The sequence below is a fragment of the Monocercomonoides exilis genome, assembly GCF_001643675.1.
Source record: "Monocercomonoides exilis strain PA203 chromosome Unknown scaffold16-1735695, whole genome shotgun sequence".
NCBI classification, from domain to species: Eukaryota; Preaxostyla; order Oxymonadida; family Polymastigidae; genus Monocercomonoides; species Monocercomonoides exilis.
The window spans coordinates 306,257-329,472 of NW_027150561.1; the positions used below are offsets into that span (position 1 = coordinate 306,257).

The 23,216-nt window shown below is 39.6% G+C and overlaps 3 protein-coding genes across 3 annotated transcripts; 1 reads left to right on the top strand and 2 right to left on the bottom strand.

The window, feature by feature from the left end:
• Positions 1-336: 336 nt before the first annotated feature.
• Positions 337-17,053, top strand: MONOS_14313 (dynein haevy chain, unidentified; the record flags this gene model as incomplete). The annotated part of the gene is made up of 7 exons (XM_067867105.1): positions 337-413; positions 524-625; positions 699-856; positions 911-1,650; positions 1,794-1,970; positions 2,049-5,506; positions 5,555-17,053. Exons 1-7 carry the CDS (start codon positions 342-344, stop codon positions 17,051-17,053), a joined length of 16,206 nt encoding a protein of 5,401 aa, XP_067729499.1. The 5' UTR covers positions 337-341.
• A 4,186-nt stretch (positions 17,054-21,239) lies between these two features.
• Positions 21,240-22,296, bottom strand: MONOS_13425 (putative mediator of rna polymerase ii transcription; the record flags this gene model as incomplete). The annotated part of the gene is made up of 4 exons (XM_067866125.1): positions 21,240-21,577; positions 21,644-21,800; positions 21,866-22,172; positions 22,256-22,296. 4 exons carry the CDS (start codon positions 22,294-22,296, stop codon positions 21,495-21,497), a joined length of 588 nt encoding a protein of 195 aa, XP_067729500.1. The 3' UTR covers positions 21,240-21,494.
• Positions 22,297-22,350: 54 nt separating this feature from the next.
• On the bottom strand, positions 22,351-23,176 carry MONOS_13424 (putative UFC1, UFM1-specific E2 conjugating enzyme). Its single transcript, XM_067866124.1, has 3 exons — positions 22,942-23,176; positions 22,802-22,865; positions 22,351-22,727 (listed from the first exon to the last, which is right to left on the bottom strand). Exons 1-3 carry the CDS (start codon positions 23,145-23,147, stop codon positions 22,473-22,475), a joined length of 525 nt encoding a protein of 174 aa, XP_067729501.1. The 5' UTR covers positions 23,148-23,176; the 3' UTR covers positions 22,351-22,472.
• Between the last annotated feature and the right edge of the window lie 40 nt (positions 23,177-23,216).

Genomic DNA, 23,216 nt, shown 5'->3' on the forward strand with positions numbered 1-23,216 from the left:
AAAAAAACTGAGATTTGTTTCAAACTTTTTCTGCAATCATTTCATTATAAATCAACCGTAACAATGCAAATAATTACAGAAAAATTCAAGAATTGAGATAAATATTTGTTAGAGAAGAATGGAACAAAATTCATAAAGCAAAATATTTTTTCCCATTTCTTCAATTGACGACTTTTCTCAACAAGAAAATAGATAACTGAATTAATGACATTGCTGTTTTATACATGCAAACATAATAAAACTTCATTTGTGATCATTTATTAATTTTTCGAATTAATAATCATTGATCATTTCCCATTTTCATTACGTGACTGAGCCGTTTATAATTCTTATTTGCTTCAATGGCTCAGAAACTACTTGAAGAGAAAAAATATTACGAAAAACTTGTTTCTCCCGTTGCTCACGAAATGACTGTATGTATTCATAGTTATTACTTGTGTTATGTGAAAATAAACAAAAAATTGATTTTATCATTGTTAATAATGAAATATGTTAATGATTAAATACTTATTTGATACACTAGGCTGGAATGCCCCCTGCTGTGAAAACAGCTTTTGAAAAGCAACATAGGATTTTCAATCGTTTAAAGGAACAAAATGACTTTTTAGTTTCTGAAATAGCAAAGGTGAGAGGAATATTGATATTTTTTTTAACTCAATTTACATTGCTATGCTTTTGTCTATTTGATGCATTTGTAGCATTCTTCTCCAGAAGAAGTTAAGACGACAACTACAAAAATTAAGCCTCCAACAAAAGCAAAGACCAAAAGCACAACACATTATTCAATTCGCATACCACCAACATTAAAAACTATAACATCTGTTTCTATGCCTTCGCCTGGACGTACAGTCAGAGGGTATTTTTGCTTATTTATTAGTTTAATTTTTAAAAACAATTATTTTTTCATTAGTGATCCTGTAAACACGTTAGATCCATCCCAACCACATGGATCAACAAAATTTGGTCTTTCGCAAATATCTGGTCCTTTACGTCCTGTTCGAACACCCGAACGATCGTCATTTCGAAAAGATCCCCAGAAACCATCTCCTCAAATCACGCCCATTTCACATGAGCCTCTTCCACCAATTCGAAGCTCTTCCGCATCTCGGAGACCGCTAAGTTCTGACAATCAAAGCGTACATTCAAGATCATCACAAGCAGATCATTCTCACACAGGATCAAGGACTGGTTCACGCCCAGGGTCTGTCGGAAGATCTGAACGGTCATCTGTTCATTCGATTGGAAGCAAACACGAAGGTTCGGCGTCTCCACAGGATAGAATGTCTCCAAAGGAGATGGGGTCAATACAACAAGAAAACGTGCAAGCTGCTGGATTTGAAGTAGAAACAAGAGAAAGAGAGATAAAGAGGGAGGATATAAAAGGAGAAGGAGAAGAGGATGATGAAGATGAAATAAACGGAGAAAGCGAAGGAAATTTCAACGAAGGTTATAAAATTGAAGTTAATTCTGAATACTGTGTTCAGCAGCCAAGACAAAAGAGAATTCTTCCTTCAGTTGCACCCCCATCGTCTGAAGGGAAAGGAGAGATCCAAGCAATGCTTCCTTTAGAAATGTTTGACGAAGAAGAAGAAAGAGACGAATATCTTAAAAGGCAGATTGCTATCCAGAAAATGTTTCCTTATCACACTGGTGTGCCTGTGATACTAACTTTTATTGATGATTATAATAACTTTTCATATGATGATTTTTCAACATTAATATTTTTCGCAAATTTTGTTATGTGTTTAACACTAAATGAAAACTGTGCTTCTTTACTAAATCGTCAATTACAGGTGACGTGAACGGAGATGTGATGGAAATTCCTGATCATCCGTCAATTAAACGATTGAAAGCATACAGCCGCTTTTTTGCTGCTGATGGAGAATATGCTTGGCGTCCATGTACTGTTTTGCACTACGACGACACAGAAAGGACATATTTGATTCAGTGGGACAATCAAGGATCAGCAAGTCTGTGCAACTCTCCTTCTATTATCATTTAAACAGTTTTATTATTATTATTCGTATAAATTTATTCTTTTGTGACAGACGCAACGTCACGCAGTCGAACGAAGTTTGTGCGCCGTCTCAATCTGTTCTTCGAGGGCGAAGATCCCGACCTCTTCGAAGACCGTATCCGCCACGCGAAGGAGCTCCGGGCGCAGATGGAGGCACAGATGCGGCTGCACACTTTCATCGACTCGCGCCCGTCGGAGGACATCCCGTCGATGCCGGCAGATGTGGCTGAGCGCGTCATGTGCCTAGCTGCGTGCGCAGTGCCAGGGAGATTCGTGCCAGCAATGCGCTCGGCGCTGGAGGAGGCGCGCAAACATTACATCTACTCGAACAAGAAGGCTGTTGTGATGGAGCTGCTGCGGAAGGACAAGACGAGAGTGCAGCTGGAGCCACTCCATCTTCCGCTTCCTCCTCCTCCGCCACCGCCACGTGAGTGCGGGGTGCTTCCACATGCGCCGTATGACTATCATCCTCTTCGGAAGGCGATTGCGTCGCGTGCTCTGATGGGCCAGCCGCAGTTTGTGAAGGCGCAGCAGCAGCTGAGATACATCTGGTTCTCTTTCAAGTCTGCGCTGTTCTTTGCTGACGGAAAGGCAATGCAGGACATCTTCTCTCTGTCTCCACCGTACGAAGCGAAGGACTACCTGCAGAAGCAGCAGACTACGATTGCCCGCACACGAGACGCGCTGCTGTATCAGTGGATCCCTTCTGTGGCAAAGGCATTCAGAGAGATCATCCCGAATCCCGAAGAGGCGTCAGGAATGGTCGATCCGAACCAGAAAAACAGCAAGAAAAAGAACGACACATACGCCGGAACCAGATTCCATACGCTTTCTTCCTCTTCTTCGTCGAGCTCCCTATCATCATCGTCATCTCTCACTTCAGCAGGCAATGACGCCATCCGCTTCACCAGTGGGGAAGGATCTGTCCCGTCAGGCACTTTTCCAATGCTCTACCAGCTTACTGGCGAAGAGAAGGAGGACGAGAATCCCGAAGACAGGCTCAGCGAACTCACAAATTCTGAGCAGATTTCTCGGCTGAGGCGCTTCCGGGCAACAGATCTGGGGAGGCTGTCGCGCCTGGCTGATGCAGTCATGAGAGAGCAAGTGCATCAGCTTATTGTGCACTCGGTGGAGGCGTTTAGAGATGTGATTGTGGAGAACTATAGAGACTATGCGATGCAGAACTTGTATCACTTGGAGGAGGTCAGGATCAGGTTTGTGGACTCACTTATGCGGCACAGACAGAAGTACATCATCATTCCACCACCACCAAAGAAAAAGAAAGAGAAAAAGAAGGCAGAAGAGGAAGAAGAAGCAGAAGAAGAAGAGAATAACAAGGTGAAAGGAAAGAAAGCTGCAGCAGGAAAATCGCAAAAGCAGCCAACACGGGGTGGAGACAAAAAGAAAGGAGCATCTGCCTCGTCTTCAGTGAATGAAAGAGAAGACAGCGAGACAGAGTCGCACGGCAACAGCGAAGAGCAAACACAAAAGCAGCAGCAACAGCAACAAGCACAGCAGTCTGACATCATCGCAATCACCTCACCGAATTTCGTGTGCTCCGCGTCAGACTTCCCAACGCTCGGCACAATGCTCTTCCGAACGAACGAGCTGATCGAAGTGTCACGCTGCGCCATCGACGACCAGATGGAGCAGGACATTGCTGAGAAGAAGCGGATGGAGAAGATGGGAATTGTGCTGTATTCTTCGGGTGCTGGCGGAGCACCCGGCACTGCCGGTGGTGCGAGAGGTAGCTCAGCCAGGCGAAGTGCATCGGCTGGAAGAGGCTCACGTGCAAGCTCTGCAGCAAGACGGTCCACCACAAAAGGGCCACTTGCACTGAACTCGCCTGCAACACCGTCTGCTTCTGCCTCTTCGTCTGCTGCGACACCTTCAAGCACTGCATCTGCTGAGAATAACCAGCTCTCTGGACAGCAGCAACCAAACACGCCTTCATCTCCTGCTGGAGCATCTGGCCTTCGCAGGTCGAATTCGCAGGTGTCGTTTGCTGTGGCAAACTTAGTCACAAAGGAAGGAATGGGCACAGACGGCAGAGGGAACATCATATCAATCCCTGCTGCATCGATGGGAATTGGCAACGTGACTGGAGAATCAGTTCCACACGCCCCTCCACCCGAAGGCCCTCAGCTGCCAACACTCGAATCAGATGCCAACGACACACCTGTCGCAACCGCTGAGAAGCAAAGCGCTTTTTCACTGAAGAAGGCAATCTACACAGACGATATTCTGCGAGAAGCTGATCCATATTACTGGAAAGGTCGGAGTTTTGTACCGTTCCCATGCTCTGCTCCTCCTCTGTTCATATTTGGGCTGCATCTGATGGACACAACAGCTTCGCTGCCTGACGACCCAGACCAGCTCTTTTTGTCATCTCTTTCTGTACCTGCACCAAAAGCTGTGGAACAAGGAGCCATTGGCCACCGTGTGGTGATTCTACCTCCTGTGGAATCGATCTACCAGATGGCCACATCCACTCTGTCTGCCATGCACATCTTTGCTGGCCGCAACATCCCGAAGTTTGAGTCATTTTTCGTGCCTGATCTCAACTTGCCTGTGCTTCCCAACTGGGATATTGCTCATATGGACTCAGACATCTGTGCCATGCAGGAGCAGGTGAGAGAGACACTCCGTCTGTCGATGGAGCCACCGCTGCAGCTGAAGTCTCTCTACGATGCAATCCACGAAGAAGTCATTCAAAGAGCAAAGCAGCCAATGATGAAACTGAAGCCGCATTATATGCTGCTTTCTGGTGCAGGAGGTGCGCAGAAGGAGAAAGGAAAGAAAGAAGGAAAAGGAGATAAAAGTACAAGAGACAATAAAGGAGACAACGAAGAAGAAGGAAAAGAAGAAGGTGCAAAACAAGAAGAACGAGAAAGGGGGAATAACGAAGAAGTTAAAGACGGTAACAACAACGAGAATGAGGATGAACCAGAAAAGCCGAAGTATCGTGTTGAAGGAAAGAATAAGATCAGAGGAAGACAGCGGAAGATGAAGAAGATCACTCAAAAGGGATCGTCATCATCGACTGCACAGCTGCCAGCAGCTGAACGTGGAAAGGGAGGAAATTCAGGGGCTGGAAAGGACGGAGCAAAAGGCGGAGAAAAAGCAAAGTCTTCGATAAAGAGGAGCCCATCAAAGGCAAGACTTGGTGGAAGGAAAGTTGGAGCAAGCGGAAATGCTCTGCAAAAAGATAAAGACAACAAAGAAGATGGTGAAGGAGAAAAGGAAGGAGGAGAGGAGGAGGAGGAAGAAGAAGATATTTACGAGTACGAAGATGAGAACGGACGTTTCCCAGGTGAATCAGAATTGGATGCGTTGGAAAGGCATCTTCAGGAAGAAATGAAAGATCTTGAAGTGGAGATCCAGCGCTTGGAAGATCTGAACCAGCGTATTCGCACATTGACTGAGGATGTGGTGCCTTGTGGAATGATGGCTGTGAACACAGTTGCTGTGAAGGACAAGCTGTGTGAGGTTGTTCAGGGAATGTTGAAAAAGATGCTTGACAGAATATTGAAACAGGTGAACAAGAACAATGAAACAACACTGAAGCGCTTCCAGACACTTACTGAAATGGCTGGGAAGAAGCCATCAAATGTGGAGGAGCTGTTTGAGTTGCTGAATGAGAAAGACAACAGCGATGCTGAAATTCCTCGTTTGGAGCACGAAATCGCTCGCTCGTTTGCTGTTCTTGAGCTTCTATCGAAGCGGATCCAAATTCCGAAGCAAACATATGCTCTACTTGCACAAACACAACAGGCTCCGACGAAAATGGATTCAGTCAGAGACGAGCAAGGCTCGAGGCTGCTCAACATCCGGAAGGAGTTCGAAGAGAAGCACAGACAAGAAATGGCTGCGTTCCAGGAAGGTATGGACACACTGGCGATGGATGTTGACTCTCTTGTTAAGTTCAACAAGCTTGGCGATGTCGACGAGGCATCCTCAAAAGTGTTTGGCATCAAAGCACGACTCGACAGATGCCTTGCGCAGGTGCAGATCTTCAACAGCCACGAGAAACTGTTCGGGTGGGGAGAAACCAGCTTCCCTCATCTGGCAGCAGTACAGCGATCTTACGAGCCGCACTATCAGCTGTGGTCAGTTGCTCATCAGATGACCACCAGCTACGAAGAATGGACAGAAGGGCCATTTTTGAAGTTGAACCCGAATGATATTGAAGATAAGATCAATGAATGGAACAAAACGATGTATCGTCTGGCACAGAAAGCATTCAAAGATCTGTCTGGGCCTCGCTCAGTGGCAAATGCAGTGCGAGAGAAGTTGGATGGATTCAGAGGAAACTTGGCTCTGATTGCTGCTCTGAGAAGAGAAGGAATGCAAGAGAGACACTGGGAAGAGATTTCAAGACAAACCGGACTTCCACTGAAGCCCAATATGGAGCTTACACTGAACTATCTCCTCGAGATGGGCCTGCTGAATCACATGACTGTGATCGAAGCTGTTTCAGCCACTGCAGCTGCAGAATACAAACTGGAGAAGGAGCTTACAGAAATGGAAGATGCATGGAAACTCCTCGAGTTCCAGACTTTGCCATACAAAGACACAGGAACGTGTGTTCTGCGTGCTGTTGATGAAATCATACAGCTGATGGATGATCAGCTTGTGTCGACACAAAACATGGCAGGCAATCCGCATGTTGGAATACTCGAACCGAAACGTCGTGCCTGGGAGGAGTTACTTGTTCTATTACGATCCACAATCGATTCATGGCTTCACTGCCAAGTTGCTTGGATGTATTTGGAGCCAATCTTTTCATCTGGTGATATCCAGAAGCAACTTCCAAGTGAATCCAAACGGTTCCAGGGAGTCGACACGATGTGGAGAACGGTGATGACTAAAGTTACGAAGACTCCTCGTATTCTGCCTCTGATGAAGAGAGAGAAACAAAATCTTCTTCAACAGTTCGATAATGCAAATAAAGAATTGGATTATATCCAGAAGAATCTTGATGCATATTTGGAGAAGAAGAGAACAGCCTTTCCAAGATTCTATTTCTTGTCTGACGAAGATCTGTTGCAAATTCTTGCTAAAACAAAGGAGCCTCAAGCTGTTCAACCACATCTTCGAAAATGCTTTGAAGGTATATCTAAGCTCACTTTCGTCGGTGAAGGAGAGAAATGCACTGTCTTAGCAATGACTTCTGCTGAAAACGAAACTGTTCAGTTTGACAAGCCAGTTGCTGCTGAAGGAGCAGTTGAAGCATGGCTTCTGAATGTTGAGGCTATGATGAGGACTTCAATCAGAAAGCAGATCCAAGATTCACTCACAGCATATAATCAGTGCGAGAGAGAGGAGTGGGTTCTGAAATGGCCAGCGCAGGTTGTGCATGCAGTGAATGGTATTATGTGGACAAGGCAAGTGGCAGATGCACTGAAACGTGGAATGAGCGGGTTGCAGGCATTGGAAACGAAACTGACAATGCAGATTGAAAGTATTGTGAGAATGGTTGGGTCGGCTGGCAAATCAAAGAAGAAGAACCAGAAGAAGAAGTCAAAGAAGAAGAGAATTGAAGATGATGAAAGTGAAATTACCGAGACAGATGGAGCCGAACTTGAAGGAGAATTTGAAGAAATGAACGAAGAAGCGGAAGAAGATACTGATTTGGATGCAACAGCAGCATCTTCAGACGGAAAAGGAGATAAAAAAGAAGTGAACTTAACAGACAACGACCGAACGCTTCTCGCTGCTATGCTGACAATTGATGTCCACTCACGTGATTCAGTTACACATCTTTTGGAAGCACATGCCGATCTCGACTCTTTTGAATGGGCATCGCTGCTTCGCTATTACTGGATCGATGGAAATGTGCGTGTGATGCAAAACAGCGCAAATCTTGCATATGGCTATGAGTATCTGGGAAACACAACAAGGCTGGTTATCACACCATTGACAGATAGATGCTATATGACACTGACTGGAGCACTTCATATGAACCTCGGTGGAGCACCTGCTGGGCCAGCTGGTACAGGAAAGACAGAAACAGTGAAAGATCTGGCAAAGGCTATTGCTAAGCAATGTGTTGTGTTCAACTGTCAAGAAGGTCTAAACATTGATGCAATGAGCAACTTCTTCAAAGGGCTTGCCATGAACGGAGCGTGGTCTTGCTTCGATGAATTTAACAGAATTGATATTGAAGTGCTGTCTGTTGTGGCACAGCAGATATCTTGCATTCAGGATGCAGTGAGAGGACACGAAACTCACTTCATGTTCCAAGGATCGGACATCTCTCTTGATCCAACATACGCCGTGTTCATCACTATGAATCCTGGATACGCAGGAAGAACAGAGCTTCCTGATAACTTGAAGGCGTTGTTCCGTCCAATGTCTATGATGATTCCAGATTATGCTTTGATCTCTGAGATTTCACTGTTTTCATGCGGTTTCACAAAGGGTCGTCCACTTGCTCAGAAATTGGTGGCTACTTTCCAACTGTGCTCAGAGCAGCTTTCTTCACAGGATCATTACGATTTTGGTATGAGAGCAGTGAAAACTGTTCTTAATGCTGCTGCACAGCTGAAGCGGGAGGCAATTGAAGGCGAGGTTACTGAAGACGAGTTGGTTTTGAGAGCGTTGAAGGATTCGAACGTTCCAAAATTCTTAAATGAAGATCTTCCTCTGTTCGATGGTATCATTGGCGATCTGTTCCCTGGAATCAATACACCAGTGCCTGATTATAACGATCTGACCGCAGCTCTCGTTGAAGCAGCACATGAATACGGACTTCAACCAGTTGATGCTCTCTTGTTTAAATGCATTCAAATGCATGAGACAACATGCGTACGTCATGGAATGATGCTTGTGGGGTTGCCATGGTCAGGAAAATCGAGCGTTGCGCGTGTGCTTTGCAGAGCTTTGTGCATTCTTCATGAAAAGGAGATTGGCTCGTTTGAAGAAGTGCACATGCATGTGCTGAACCCGAAGTCAATTACAATTGGCCAACTGTACGGAACGTTTGATGAACGATCACACGAATGGTCAAATGGTATTCTTGCACGTGTTGTGAGAGATTGTGCAATGGACGAGTCACCTGATCAGCACTGGATTGTATGCGATGGTCCAGTCGATGCTCTTTGGATTGAAAACATGAACACAGTGCTGGATGATAACAAGAAGTTGTGCTTGCCAAACAGAGAAGTGATCATATTTACTTCTCAGATGCGAATGATCTTTGAAGTGGCAGACCTTTCTCAAGCTTCACCAGCTACAGTTTCTCGTTCAGGTATGGTGTATATGCAGCCAGATACACTGGGATGGAAGCCAATGGTAGTCTCATGGCTTATGGATCTTCACACACGTCTTAATCCGCCAATGTTTGGAGAGAAAGCTGCTGAATATAAAGCACGTGTAGATGCAACTTGGCAGCTTCTTACATGCGCTGGTGAAGGACAGGAAACATCTCGTTCCATGCATGACTTGTCAGCATCAACAGCAAAACTTGCATCTTCAGCATCTTCTGCTCACATCTCATCAACTGTGCCGCTTGAAAAACTTCGCCCACTTGGACAATCGCAATCGCAAGCCAACATTATTCCCAATCTGCCCGGTGTTCCTAAAACTGGATCAACAGCAACACTTCTCCTGAGAGAATTTTTCCAGACGAAGTTGTGGAGACTTGTTGAATGGCTCATTCCACCAATGCTTCAATTTGTGAAGGACAATTGCTCTGAAGGAGTTCCTCATGAGGACTTTGGGAAAGTGAATGATGTTATGAAGATATTTGAGTCTGTGTTCTGCTCATTCATCAAAGACGAAGCACCAGAGCAAATGACCCAGACTTCTTTGAACGTTTGGCTCGAATGCATCTTCGTCTTCTCTGCAATTTGGGGAATTGGAGGTTGCATTGTCGGAACCGATCGTCAAGCATTTTCTGAATTTGTTCGTGAGCTTGTTGCACCTGTGACTGATGAAAAACTTCAACCACAAAATTACGTAAAGCTTGTCAAACCACTTCCAGAAGCTGGACTTGTATTTGACTATTGCTTTGATAAGAAAAGCAACTCGTGGCTTTTGTGGAATGCAGTTGCTCCACCGTTCTCAATTCCTGAAGATGCTCAATTCCACGAAGTCATTGTTCCAACAACAGATTCTATTAGAGCAACATATCTTATTGAACAGCTACTGGGACACGGAGTTCCACTTCTCTTTGGAGGATCAACTGGAACAGGGAAAACAGCAACTGTGCAATCGTATCTGATGTCACTTGACAACAAAGTGTGGGAACCTCTTGTTGTCAATTTCTCTGCTCAGACATCCGCCAATCAGACTCAAGATATGATTGATCAGAAACTTTATCAGAGAAGAACAAACTTATTTGGTCCACCCGGAGGCAAAAAGCTTGCGACATTTATTGATGATTTGAATATGCCAGCACCAGAGCGATACAAAGCACAACCTCCTTTGGAATTGCTTCGACAGTTGATTGATCAAGGGGGATGGTACAACAGAAAAGAACTTGTATTCAAGAAGATTATTGATGTGTTCCTGGTGACTGCTATGGCACCTCCAGGTGGTGGAAGGACTGCAGTTACCCCACGTCTTGCTCGACACTTCACGAGACTGAACATGCCAGATATGGATGTGACAACCTTGAATCAGATCTTCAACATTCTCATAAACTGGATTTTGAGCAAATTCCCAGTATCTCTCAAGAGACTGTCCGAACCTATTGTTGAAGCAACCACAAATGTGTACTTCACCATTTCTGCACATTTGCGTCCAACACCAGCAAAGTCTCATTACACTTTCAACCTTCGTGATTTGAGCAAAGTCTTCCAAGGAATTGCCCATGTTGGACTTTCAGATGCAGTTGCTGATGGAAGCGACGGAAAGGAAATGATATTATCAGATGTCGACTCTCTTATTCGATTGGTAATGCACGAGTGCGAAAGAGTGTTTGGCGATCGTCTGATGGGAGAGGAAGATAAAAAGTGGTTTTCTGATATGTTAGGAGATACGTGCCAACAATACTTCCACAAAAACTACAAAGAAATGCTTCAACAAAAAGAAGAACAAGGAGCCGGACCTTCAACAATCTTTGGAGACTTTGATAACAGTGGAAGATATGCAGAAGTGTTCTCGATGTCTGAGCTACACACCCAACTGCTCCAATCATTGGAGGACTACAACTCACTTCATAACAGCTCTCCAATGCATCTTGTGCTATTCAAACAAGCAATTGAACATGTGGCTCGCATATTACGTGTTGTGAGAACTCCGAAAGGGCATTGTCTTCTGATTGGTGTTGGAGGAAGCGGAAGGAAATCGCTTGCTCGACTCGCAACACAGATTGCAGATTATGAAATGCACTCAATTACACCAACAAAAGGATACTCTCGAGATGACTGGAGGGAAGATCTGAAACAATTGCTTCTTCGTGCTGGAAGAGATAAAAAATGGTGTGTGTTCCTTTTGAGTGATGATCAATTGAAGGAAGATGCTTGGCTGGAAGATATCAGTGGTATATTGAATACAGGTGTTGTTCCAAATCTGTTTGATAAAGATGAAACTGATGAAATCCTTCAAGCAGTGACACCTGATGCTCAAGCAGCAGGCAAAGCTTCATCTCCAGCTTCAGTGTACAACTTCTTTGCTGAACGGTGCCAGGCGCGTGTGCGTGTGGTGTTGTGCATGTCTCCATTGGGCTCTGCATTCAGAGATCGATTGCGTCAATTCCCTTCGCTGATTAACTGCACAACGGTTGATGTGTTTGAGGAGTGGACAAGGGACGCGCTGTTGTCTGTCGCAAAGCAGTACTTCTCGGAAGGCGAAGGTGTTGGGACAATTGATATTGACTGGCTCACAAAAGTTGCATCTGAACAAGGAAAAGAATTTTCGTCTGGATCTTCAGCATCTGCTTCTTCATCAGCATCTGCTCCACAAGCTGGAACTGAAGGTTCAACTGATTTAATCGACGAGATTTGCGAGCTTCTTGTGACAATTCACTTGAAAGTTCAGGAGAAGGCAAAGCAATTCATGGCAGAAGAGCGTCGTGTGTATCACATCACCCCAACATCATTTTTGAACTTTTTGCACACCTTCCACAAAATCGTTATGTCTCGCAGAGCAGAAATTATGGCAACCAAGAAGAGATACGTTGGTGGGTTGGATGTGCTGAAGAAGACTGAGGACTCTGTGAAAGGAATGCAGGCAGAACTGGAATCGATGGTTCCACATCAGAAACAAGCACAGCGTGAAACTCAGGAACTAATGAAAACAATAGAAAAAGATCAAAAGTCTGCTTCTGAAAACAAACTTCTTGTCGAAAAGGAAGAGAAAATCGTGTTAGTTCAAGAAAAAGAAGCAAAGGAGCTTTCTGATGATTGCGAAGCACAGTTGAACGAAGCTATGCCCGCTCTGCTTCGTGCACAGGAAATGGTTGCAAAATTAGAAAAGAAGATGCTTGATGAAATGAAACAGATGAGGCATCCACCATCTGGAGTGAAGTTGGTGATGGAGGCTATTTGCGTGATGAAAGGAGTGAAGCCAACTGCCATTCGTTCTGGAACTGGGAAAACAGAGTTGGATTACTGGGAATCCTCAAAGAAAGTGCTGGCAGATCCTAAATTTGTATCGTGGATCTTCGGGTTTAATGCAGATGCAGAACTTAATGATGACATTGTTGCTGCAATGCGTCCATATTTAACAAACCCCGATTTCACACCAGAAGTTGTCAAAAATCACAGCGCAGCCGCAGCTAATATTTGTGGATGGATCCATGCTATTGTTGACTATTATGAAAAGATGAAGATTGTCCGTCCAAAGAAGAAGGCATTGGAGGAGGCCAGAGCAACATTGGAAGATGTGAAGAAGCGGTTGGAAGAAAAGAGAGCAACTTTAGCAGCGATAGAGGCTGGTTTGAAGGAGCTGATGGAAAAATACTCTGCTGCTGTTGTTAAACGGGATCGTCTCGCCGAACAAGTGGCAACATGCGAAAGAAAACTGAACTTGGCAAAGGCTGTGATCAGCGGGCTGGGTGGAGAAAAGACTCGTTGGTCAGCAACAGCAAATGAACAAGATGCACGAATGAAAACGCTGACTGGTGATATGGTCCTTTCGAGTGCTGCATTATCCTATTTTGGTGCATTTACTATCTCTTACAGAAGTTCACTGTCAGACTTCATTAAAGATGAAATCGCAAAATACAAATATCTTCCTATTTCCGCTGACGCTTCGTTGATCAATTGCCTTGGAGTGCCAACGACTATTCGGCAGTGGCAGATTTATTCTCTTCCAACAGATTCTTACTCAACTGAAAATGCTATTATTGGCACAACTGGACTTCAATGGCCATTGTTCATTGATCCACAGGGGCAGGCTAACAAGTGGATCAAGCAAATGGAAAAGAAGCGCAACTTGAAGATCCTTCGTCCAGATGCGAACCTGATGCGTTCGTTGGAACAGGCTGTCCGTTACGGATGGTGCGTTTTGATTGAAGGTGTTACAGAATCAATCGATTCTGCACTGTATCCGTTGCTAGCAAAGGCTGTATTTAAATCACGGGGACAACTGCTTATCAGACTCGGGGATAATGATGTTGAATATGATCCAGCGTTCCAACTTTATCTCACAACTAAACATCCAAATCCGTCTTATCCACCAGAAATTTCCACAAAATGCTGCTTGGTGAACTTCACACTTACACCAGCTGGGTTGGAAGATCAGCTTCTTGGCATGGTCATTCAATCAGAGATGCCAGCAATGGAAGAGCAGAGAAACAAACTTATTATGGAAAATGCAGAGGCACAGGAGCAGAAGCAAGCAGCAGAAGATGGCATTTTGGCAATGCTGACAGATCCTAATCAAACAGATCTTCTTGCTGATGCAACACTTGTGGACAAACTTAAAGATTCTAAAGAACTTGCTGCTTCTTTGGATATCAAAATGCAGGAGAACCAAAAGATGGGGCAGAAAATCGCAGAGTCTCGAACAGTGTACATGTCAATTGCACAGCGGGGATCAGCACTTTTCTTCTGCATAGCTTCGTTGAGAAATATTGATCCTATGTATCAGTATTCACTGAATTGGTTTGTGGGGCTTTTCACAACTACACTTTCTGACGAGCCGCAGAATCCGGACCAGATGGCGAAGATTCAGTTGATTATGTCTCATTTGTTGGAAGTTGTATACACGAATGTTTGCCGATCGTTGTTCCAATCACACAAACTTCTCTTTGGATTCTTATTGGCAATAACTGTCGAAGGACTGAAAGGTAAAGTTGATCAAAATGAACGAAAATTCCTTGCTAATGGCCCATCCAGTTTATCAAGCAGAATAGCAAATCCAGATCCATCTTGGATAACTGAGCAGATGTGGCGAGATATTTCTGGAATGACCGAGCTGAAGACATTCGAAGATATCGAAACTCACTTCACAAAGAGAACAAGCCAATGGAAAAAATGGATACATACTTCAATGGATACAGATCAATCACAGGGAGACAACCAATTCCAAATTCCACCACTGCCAAAGCCATACGCTGAAAGAGCATCTCCTTTGGGAAGATTGTGCTTGATTCGTGTACTGCGTCCTGACTGGCTTCCATTTGCGATAACTGACTACGTTGTATCAACTATTGGAGAGAGATATGTGCGTCCTCCACCATTTGATCTTGCAAGCGCTTTCAAAGATTCAAACAACTTGACTCCGCTGGTATTTGTGCTTTCACCTGGAGCTGATCCTTCAATTCTTCTGAAGGACTTTTCTGTTGCAATGAAAAAGAAGGACAAACTTGTAACTCTTTCACTTGGGCAGAAACAGGACAAGCCAGCTCAAGAACTTCTGCGAGTTGGAAAGGAAAGAGGATTGTGGGTGTTCCTTCAGAACTGCCATTTGTATCCTTCATGGATGCCTGCCATGGAAGAGCTTCTGGAATCCATTAATCCAGTCACAACACATCCAGAATTCAGAGTATGGCTAACCTCAATGCCAACTCCGACTTTCCCTGTTGCAGTGCTGCAAAATGCTGTAAAAATGACAAATGAACCTCCAATTGGTGTCAGAGCTAATGTTGAAAGAGCATTCCTTCGCTATTCAGATGAGTTTGTGTCTGAAACATGCAATGGAGCACCAATCCACTGGCAGCGTCTTCTTTACAATTTGACATATTTCCATGCTCTTATATTGGAGCGAAGACAATTTGGGCCACTTGGATTCAACATCCCATATGAATTTAATGAAAGCGATCTTTTGATTTGCGAGCAGCAGCTTCAGATGTTCATGGAGCAGACGATTGCAAAGCACAAGGCACTCCTCGCATTGACTGCAGGAGCTGAAGGCAACACAGATGATTCGAATGCAAAAGAAGAGGAAACTGGTAAAGGGAAGAAAGCAGCCGCTGGACGTAATCAACGACCTGGTTCTTCTTCTTCAAAGTCCACAGTAACTATGACAAAAGAAAAGAAGAGAGGAGGATCAAAGCAAACCATTGCACTTGCCGAACAAAACAAATCAAATGCAGTTGCTGCTGTGTCAAGTGAGGTTATCGCCCAAATTAACGAACTTATTCCGTGGAAAGCGCTTATTTATATAACTGGTCATGTGAACTATGGAGGAAGAGTTACAGATGATTGGGACAGACGCACATTGCTTTCTCTTTTGGATGAAATGTACACTCCTGCTGCCCTTTCTGATCCTGAATACAATCTCTTTGGAAAGCCTCCTCCTCCTCTTAATAATACTCCATTTACGCGAGATGACTTTTTGAAGTATATTGACGATAATCTATCTAGCAGAGATGAACCAGAGCTATTCGGCTTGCATGCTAATGCTGGTCTTACGCTGCTGAGAAGACAAGGAAATGAGATGGTTGGATGGCTTGTTGATCTTCAACCTGGAATGTCAGGAGCTAGTGAAGAAGGACAGTCGAAAGTTGTTGGTCTTGCTAAAGATATCCTTGCGCAACTTCCTCCAAACAATTTTGATATTCCTGCCATTCGCAAGAAATACCCAACGAGGCATGACGAATGTATGAACACTGTACTTGTACAGGATCTTGTGCGATACAACAAGCTTTTGACGATGATACGATCAACACTTACAGAAACAATCAATGCATTGCTTGGTCTCGTTGTTCTGTCAGCTACATGCGAACGTATTGCTTCACAGTTAACAGCAGGACAAGTTCCAGATGCTTGGGCACCTGTGAGCTATCCTTCACTTAAAGGTATTGGTGCTTGGGTTTCTGATTTGAAACTTAGACTTGGATTTATGTCTGATTGGGTACGTGATGGTCCTCCAGTAGTATTTCCTTTACCTTACTTCTTCTTCCCTCAAGCTTTTCTTACGGGCACGTTACAGAATTATGCAAGATCACGTCATATTCCAATTGATTTGATTGCATTTAGACATCTTATAATTGAAAACCCAGACGAAGAGGAAGAGGAAGAAGAAGCAAAAGCAGAAACAGATGGAGCTACTGATGAAGATCTGGATAAAGATATTGATGAGGATGAGGATGAAGATGAATCAAGACGAAAACGAAAACAAAAGAAATCAAAAAGTGCATTTATCAAACAGCCACCACCAGATGGAGAAGGTTGTTTTGTTAGCGGACTATTTATGGATGGTGCAAGATGGAACAGACACACTCACACAGTTGGAGAGTCAATTGCTGGTGAGCTGATTGTATCTATGCCCATTATCTGGCTTCGGCCAGAAGAAAAATCAGTTATCAAAATCTTGAATGCATCAGATGACGAAATGCCAGGAGACGGTAGCGACAAAGGAAAGACAGAAGAGGAGCATGAGAAAGAAAGGGAGATGCGAGAAAAGGATCGACAACGGATGACCGATCTTGTTGCTGCTGGAAAATTGCCTTCTGGACTTGTAATATCTTCACCTGCAAATCGTTATGATTGCCCAGTGTACAAGATTAGTACACGTGCTGGAACACTTTCAACTACTGGTCATTCAACAAACTATGTGCTCACAATCACTCTACCTTCTGATATGCCTCCAAAGCACTGGGTTAGACGCGGGGTTGCACTTTTATGCCAGCCAGATTAATCATATTAATGAACTCATTCACGTCGCACAAATCATATTTTTCTTTAAAAAATCCAATTTTCAAAAATATTTTTTTTTTCAAAACTCTCAACACCTCACGTGTCTTCACTTCTACTTTTTTTTCGTTTTTCCCTTTTTTTTTTTTTTTTTTTTTTTTTTTTTTTTTTTTGTTTTTGCTTCATATTCCCCCATTTTGCCAATAAACTATTTCCATTGACAATTTTTTAAAAAAATAATTTTTAAAACAAAAATTTAAAAAAATAAACTTGATGTGCGAAAATCAACAAAAAACAATTTTTTGGTTTCAGGTGGATCAGAAATGTCTGAAGGATAATCACCTACCAAAACGAATATGACATTATATCATAAAACTTTTAAGGTGAAATATAGGGTGGTCCTTTATATTTTGTCCAAAGAATAAAAAATGGGTTAGTAAAAAATGAATTATCAAAAATTTTTGGATATTACAGAGTTTTGCACTCTGATTGGAATAAATTACGAAGAAATATATGAAAAACTGTAAATTGCGTATGGTTTATTTCTTCAGGATATCAGAACTTTTCGTTCATGGAACATTAGAATTCAAAGGCGAGAAGAAATTGACAGGAGACATTATAATCACGGCAGGCCAACAAATGAAGTGTTGATAAAGAAGATACAACAAGCAGTGGAATAAAATCCTGATATTAGCTCCAGAGCGTTGGCAGAACAATTTAGTGTTGCAAAAACAACTATTAAAAGGATTTTTCATGAAAAATTCCATTTTCATTCTTATCAAATTAGGTGTGTGCAGAACTCACTGAATGATGATCAGGAAAAAATCCGTTTTCAAACTGGCTCACAATAACTGGAGAAATTGGAAGATAAACAGAAAAGAAATTTTGAAGGACTGATTACAGGAGATGAATCCTTTTACTACAGAAGGTATAATTTCGAATGAGAATGGAGAAAAGAAAAATCTGAAGTGTCTACAACAGCAAATGACACTTATTCTGATAAGAAATTCATGAACACAATTTTCATTTCAGTCCATTGGTTATTTATTCTCAATATTGTTCCAGAAAAAACAAAAATGAATACAGAATATTTCGTGGATTCGATATGAAAGTCCTTTAGCCTAATTCAAATTGACCTTTCTTTCGTTTCTCCTAAGGATTTTTTTATTCATTTCGATAATGCTCGTCCGCACACAGCAGCAATTTCAAAGGTCTTTGTGGAGGAGCACAATTTAAATATTCTTCCACATCCTCCTTATTCTCCTGATGTTGCACCATGCGATTTTTTTCCTCTTCGGCTGCATAATGCAGGCTCTGAAAGGTAAAAAAATATCTTGTTCTTCAGAATTAGAAATCAATATAAGAAATATTCTTCATTCAATATCTTCAGACATGATTATTCGTGCCTTTGAAAGTTGGATAAAGCGATTGGAGTTTATTACAACTTATAACGGAGAATATTTTTTTGATTGAATTTTTTTTTCGCATTTATCTTTAAACCATATCAAAAATTTTTTACAAAATATATAGGACCACCCTATACAAGATGGAAACTGTTTGAAAATTAAAAAGCACAACAAAAATGAAGAACAATCACACTTTGAATTCAAACATTTTGTGAACAACAAAGCAATGAATTAAACTAAAAACCAGCAAATATTTTATGGTTTTTTATATCATCTCAGAGAATAAAAAATATCTGATGATTTTCCAAATATATTCATCAAAAAAACTGATTATCTTTTTATTGCTCCATTTAAGTAAAGCAAAACAAATCGATTCTTTTCGTTTTTGATTTTCTTGATTAAAAAGTCTTAAAAGAGGTTAACATAGTTAAGAAAGTTTTTATTCATTGAGAATTGAAATTTTTGAAAAGTTTCTTTTTGAAAATTGAATGAACACAAAAAATAAATAAAAAATTACTGCTTTGTTTTTCAGTTGAAAGCAAAATATCAAATAATCACAATCGAAAACAGTCACAAAAAGTTCTCAAAAAATTCAATGTGATCGTATCCGGCTTTGGTTGATATTCTTATTTTGAAATTTCACTTTTTTTCAAAATTGTCGAAAACATCAGAATTGTCGTCAGGTGAACTTGCACTTATGAAACAAATCACAATCAAAAGAAGTTTTTTAATGGAAGTTTTTTTTTGAGATTTTTTTCTTAATATATAAGGTTTTATCTAATTTTCCAGTCCTAAATAATGAAAAAATTTTTCATATTATATTTGAAGAATGGAAGTGCAAAGTGGAATTTTGAAATAATTGTTTTCACTTATTTTTTTATTTTTCTATTTTTTATTTTTTTATTTGACATTATGATTATTTCCTCAGTATGTTATGGAATTCACGGGAACTGATCAAGGTTGACGTTCTTGTTTCAACTACAAGAGATGCTTTGTGTGTGCCATTCTGAATTTGATTAATATTTTTTTATCTTCTGTTTTTTTTTAACATTCTTTCAAAGTTAAAATTTTGAAAAGAAAAGTGAGAATAGAAGATTCAAAATATAACAAATGTCAATGATTTTTTGAAAAGTTTCTTTTGTTCTGTTTTCATATGAAAATGAGAATTAAACATTCTCATCAAATTTTCATTCCAACTCACCAAAATTCACAAACTAAGAAATAGTGACTTTTTTAAGCATTTATTTTCAATCCGGAAAATTTTGGTGAGTCGGAATGAAAATTTTATGAGAATGTTTTATTCTCATTTTCACATGAAAATAAAACAAAAGGAATATTAAAAAAAATTTTAGACAAATACTTTAATAATTTTAGAGTTTGTTGAATTTTCTAACTCATTATTCAAACAATATATTCAGAGTGATCTATTTATTCATTAAGAAAATGCAATTCAATAGTATTCCACGAATGATATTTTCAACATAATAAATTAGTTTTTATAAAAGAAAATAGTGATTTTGTACATTAAACTTCGAGTTTTGATATTTATTGGTTTTGGTATTTTTATTTTTATTTTTATTTTTTTATTTTTAATTAATTTAATTTAATAAATTTTTCTATTTTGTTTTATTTTATTTTGAGATTTATTGGATGAAATGCGAATAAAAAGTTTTTATTCGAATGATCTGATTTTATTCGAATAAACTGCCTGTATTTGAAATAAAGACTATTTATTCAAATAAACTATCTTTATTCGAAATAAAATGTCTTATTCAAATTTCATCCATTGATTGTTATTCAAATGTGAAATAATTAATTAAACAACAACTTTATAAGTTTGAGTGTTTTGTTAAAATGCAACTTAATTTCATTTTAGCATAACCTCATATATTCAAATGTGAAAAAAAGTAGGGTCATAATTTTATTAGTACCCCGTTTTTTATTAGATCCTAATTTTTTTTTTCTCATATTGCTTTATATAGAAGCTTATACGCAATGAGAATAAATTTAAAATAAATAATATATTATTATAAGGTTGTATACCAAATATTTTTGAAAATCATTTCTTTTAAAAAAAGATCTGAATTTTTTAAGTTTTATTTCTTGATCAATGTTTTGCTCGTGTTTCCACGAGTTTTTGAAACCGAGTGTTTTCCTTGTTGGCATTGTTTTTAAACTTTTCTTTTTAACATTTTTGGTTATTTTATAACTATAGAAACTCTTTTTTTTCACTAGTTTTCACACCTCACCTTTTTTTCGTAAAACTGAAATATTAACAAAGAGAATATTATTTACACCTTTTTCTTATGTTCAAATAATGTATTATTGTTTGTTACAAATATGTGATATGGTAAAAATATTTTCCACAAAACATTTGGCACACAAAATGAAAAAGACGATATTTTGTTTTTCGTGTTAAACTCGTCATTCACAAATATTCATATATTATAGCTTAATTATATAATATTATACTAAATAATACATTAATTGAACATAAGAAAAAGGTGTAAATAATATTCTCTTTGTTAATATTTCAGTTTTACGAAAAAAAGGTGAGGTGTGAAAACTAGTGAAAAAAAAGAGTTTCTATAGTTATAAAATAACCAAAAATGTTAAAAAGAAAAGTTTAAAAACAATGCCAACAAGGAAAACACTCGGTTTCAAAAACTCGTGGAAACACGAGCAAAACATTGATCAAGAAATAAAACTTAAAAAATTCAGATCTTTTTTTAAAAGAAATGATTTTCAAAAATATTTGGTATACAACCTTATAATAATATATTATTTATTTTAAATTTATTCTCATTGCGTATAAGCTTCTATATAAAGCAATATGAGAAAAAAAAAATTAGGATCTAATAAAAAACGGGGTACTAATAAAATTATGACCCTATAATAATTTAAAAAAAATATTTTAAAAACCATCTGTTGAACCACCTTTAAAGAAATTCCTCAAGTTAAACAAACAAATTAAAGTTATAAAAGATAATGAAAATCATTTGATACTCGATCATCAATGGATTTTTCAAAATATTTTAATCATTTAAAACCACTTATTGATTCGATTGCTCCTTTAAATGCGTTTTCAATTGAAGAAGAATGAGCAATAATTGGTACAACTTCTGCAAAATGAAAATTCATAAGCATTCAAATTTTCGGAGTACAATATTATAAAAAACTAAAAAAACCTTCTCCGCTCAAACGTTTGGGAATATCTAAAAGATTAGGCTCAATGGATCTGTATGTTTTATCCTCTTCTTTCCATTGCCTCCCTCCAGGAAGTTTAAATTCTGATGAAAATCGGAAATCTTCCAATGCTTTTCTATAAAAAAATAATGAACGATTCTATATATTTTAAAAATGAAAGTTAATTGCATAACGAACGAAATGATGAAAAAATGTTTTCAAACTATTCTTGACTCCAAAATTTCACTAAGGTCTGTACTTTGATAAATGGATCCATAAAGAACGTAATATAAATCAAGCATCCTTGTTTTTGTTTCAGTTTCTCGAAACCGTTTTGCAATTATAAATAAGTCTGTATCATGATCTTCAATAGAAAACTCCACTCCACGTAAAGTTCGAAGTCTTTCTGCTGGAAGTTGCTGCATTTTCACAACCTCATTGTTGCATTCATGATCATAAAATGATGACCTGGAAAAATACTCCATAACTGTCTCCATATTCAAAGGATTGTGAAGCAACCATGCATCATCTCTTTAGAATATTTCAACAAAGAAACAAAATGTTTTAACATTTAAACTTAAAATTACAGCTCCAATTTAAATGAAAAATTCAACCTCCAACTTGTATGATGCAAATCTTTGCTTTTCACATCCATCAAAAATTATTAATGTTAAGATCATGTGCAGATAATTATTTTCATTTCTGAAGCTCACCATTTATTTAATATTTTCATTAAAAACACTCATTCAAAACACAATGAACAAAAGATTAAAACTAAATATTTTTGTTAGACTTAAACAAAAATTTATTTATGTGCCCATCTTATGATAACTAACTGGATGACGTCTTTAAAGAAGGATGAGTTATCATTTTTGTATCAACTAAATGCGGCACTTCTGTTGCCAACCAAGGAGATAAACCTAACGCAAGAGCGTGAGCAATTCCAAATCGAGGTTGATTTCTTGCCCAAAGGGGCTTGAAATGAACTGTCAAGCAAATCTTTCCACCTCTGTACATTTTCACAGTTTTTCCTTCAAGTTCTGGTATTGCAATTTCCGGAGCAGAAACAGGATAAGATGTAGGTATCTTTTGATAAAAATCAAAACATGATTCATAATGGAAATTAAAATCTCAAAAATTCATTGGAAAAAAGAACAAACATCAAATTCAAATTTAAATTCATATGTTAGATGTTGATAAACATGAGAACATGTTCCGAACCAACTGAACAAAATTTTGATAAATTAAATTGTCAATTCAAAAAACAAATATAATGATAGAAAAAAAAAATAAAACAAACTGTAACCCATCGTCGCTAGATTCGATAGAAAACCAATCATCTCCAGATTCTTGGTTTGACTTAATAAAAGCAATTATACTTTTATATTCTTCTTTGAGGCGCTCTGTCCACTTTTCTTTATCTAAAGGCCCAGCATTCGTTCTCATAACTGGAATTTTACGCAACTTATCTCTTATTTCCCCACCAGAAGATGCAGAAGCAGCCATCACAAAATGACAAGGAATGTGAATTGATCATTCAATATAATTCAAAATGGAAATTCAAATTCTTTAAAA

Coding starts and splice junctions, on each gene's coding strand:
- MONOS_13424 (XM_067866124.1), bottom strand. CDS start 23,147: ATGGCTGCTTCTGCATCTTCTGGTGGGGAAATAAGAGATAAGTTGCGT. Junction 22,866..22,941: donor TCTAGCGACGATGGGTTACA/GTTTGTTTTATT, acceptor AATTTTGTTCAG/TTGGTTCGGAACATGTTCTC. Junction 22,728..22,801: donor AATTTAAATTTGAATTTGAT/GTTTGTTCTTTT, acceptor TTTTATCAAAAG/ATACCTACATCTTATCCTGT.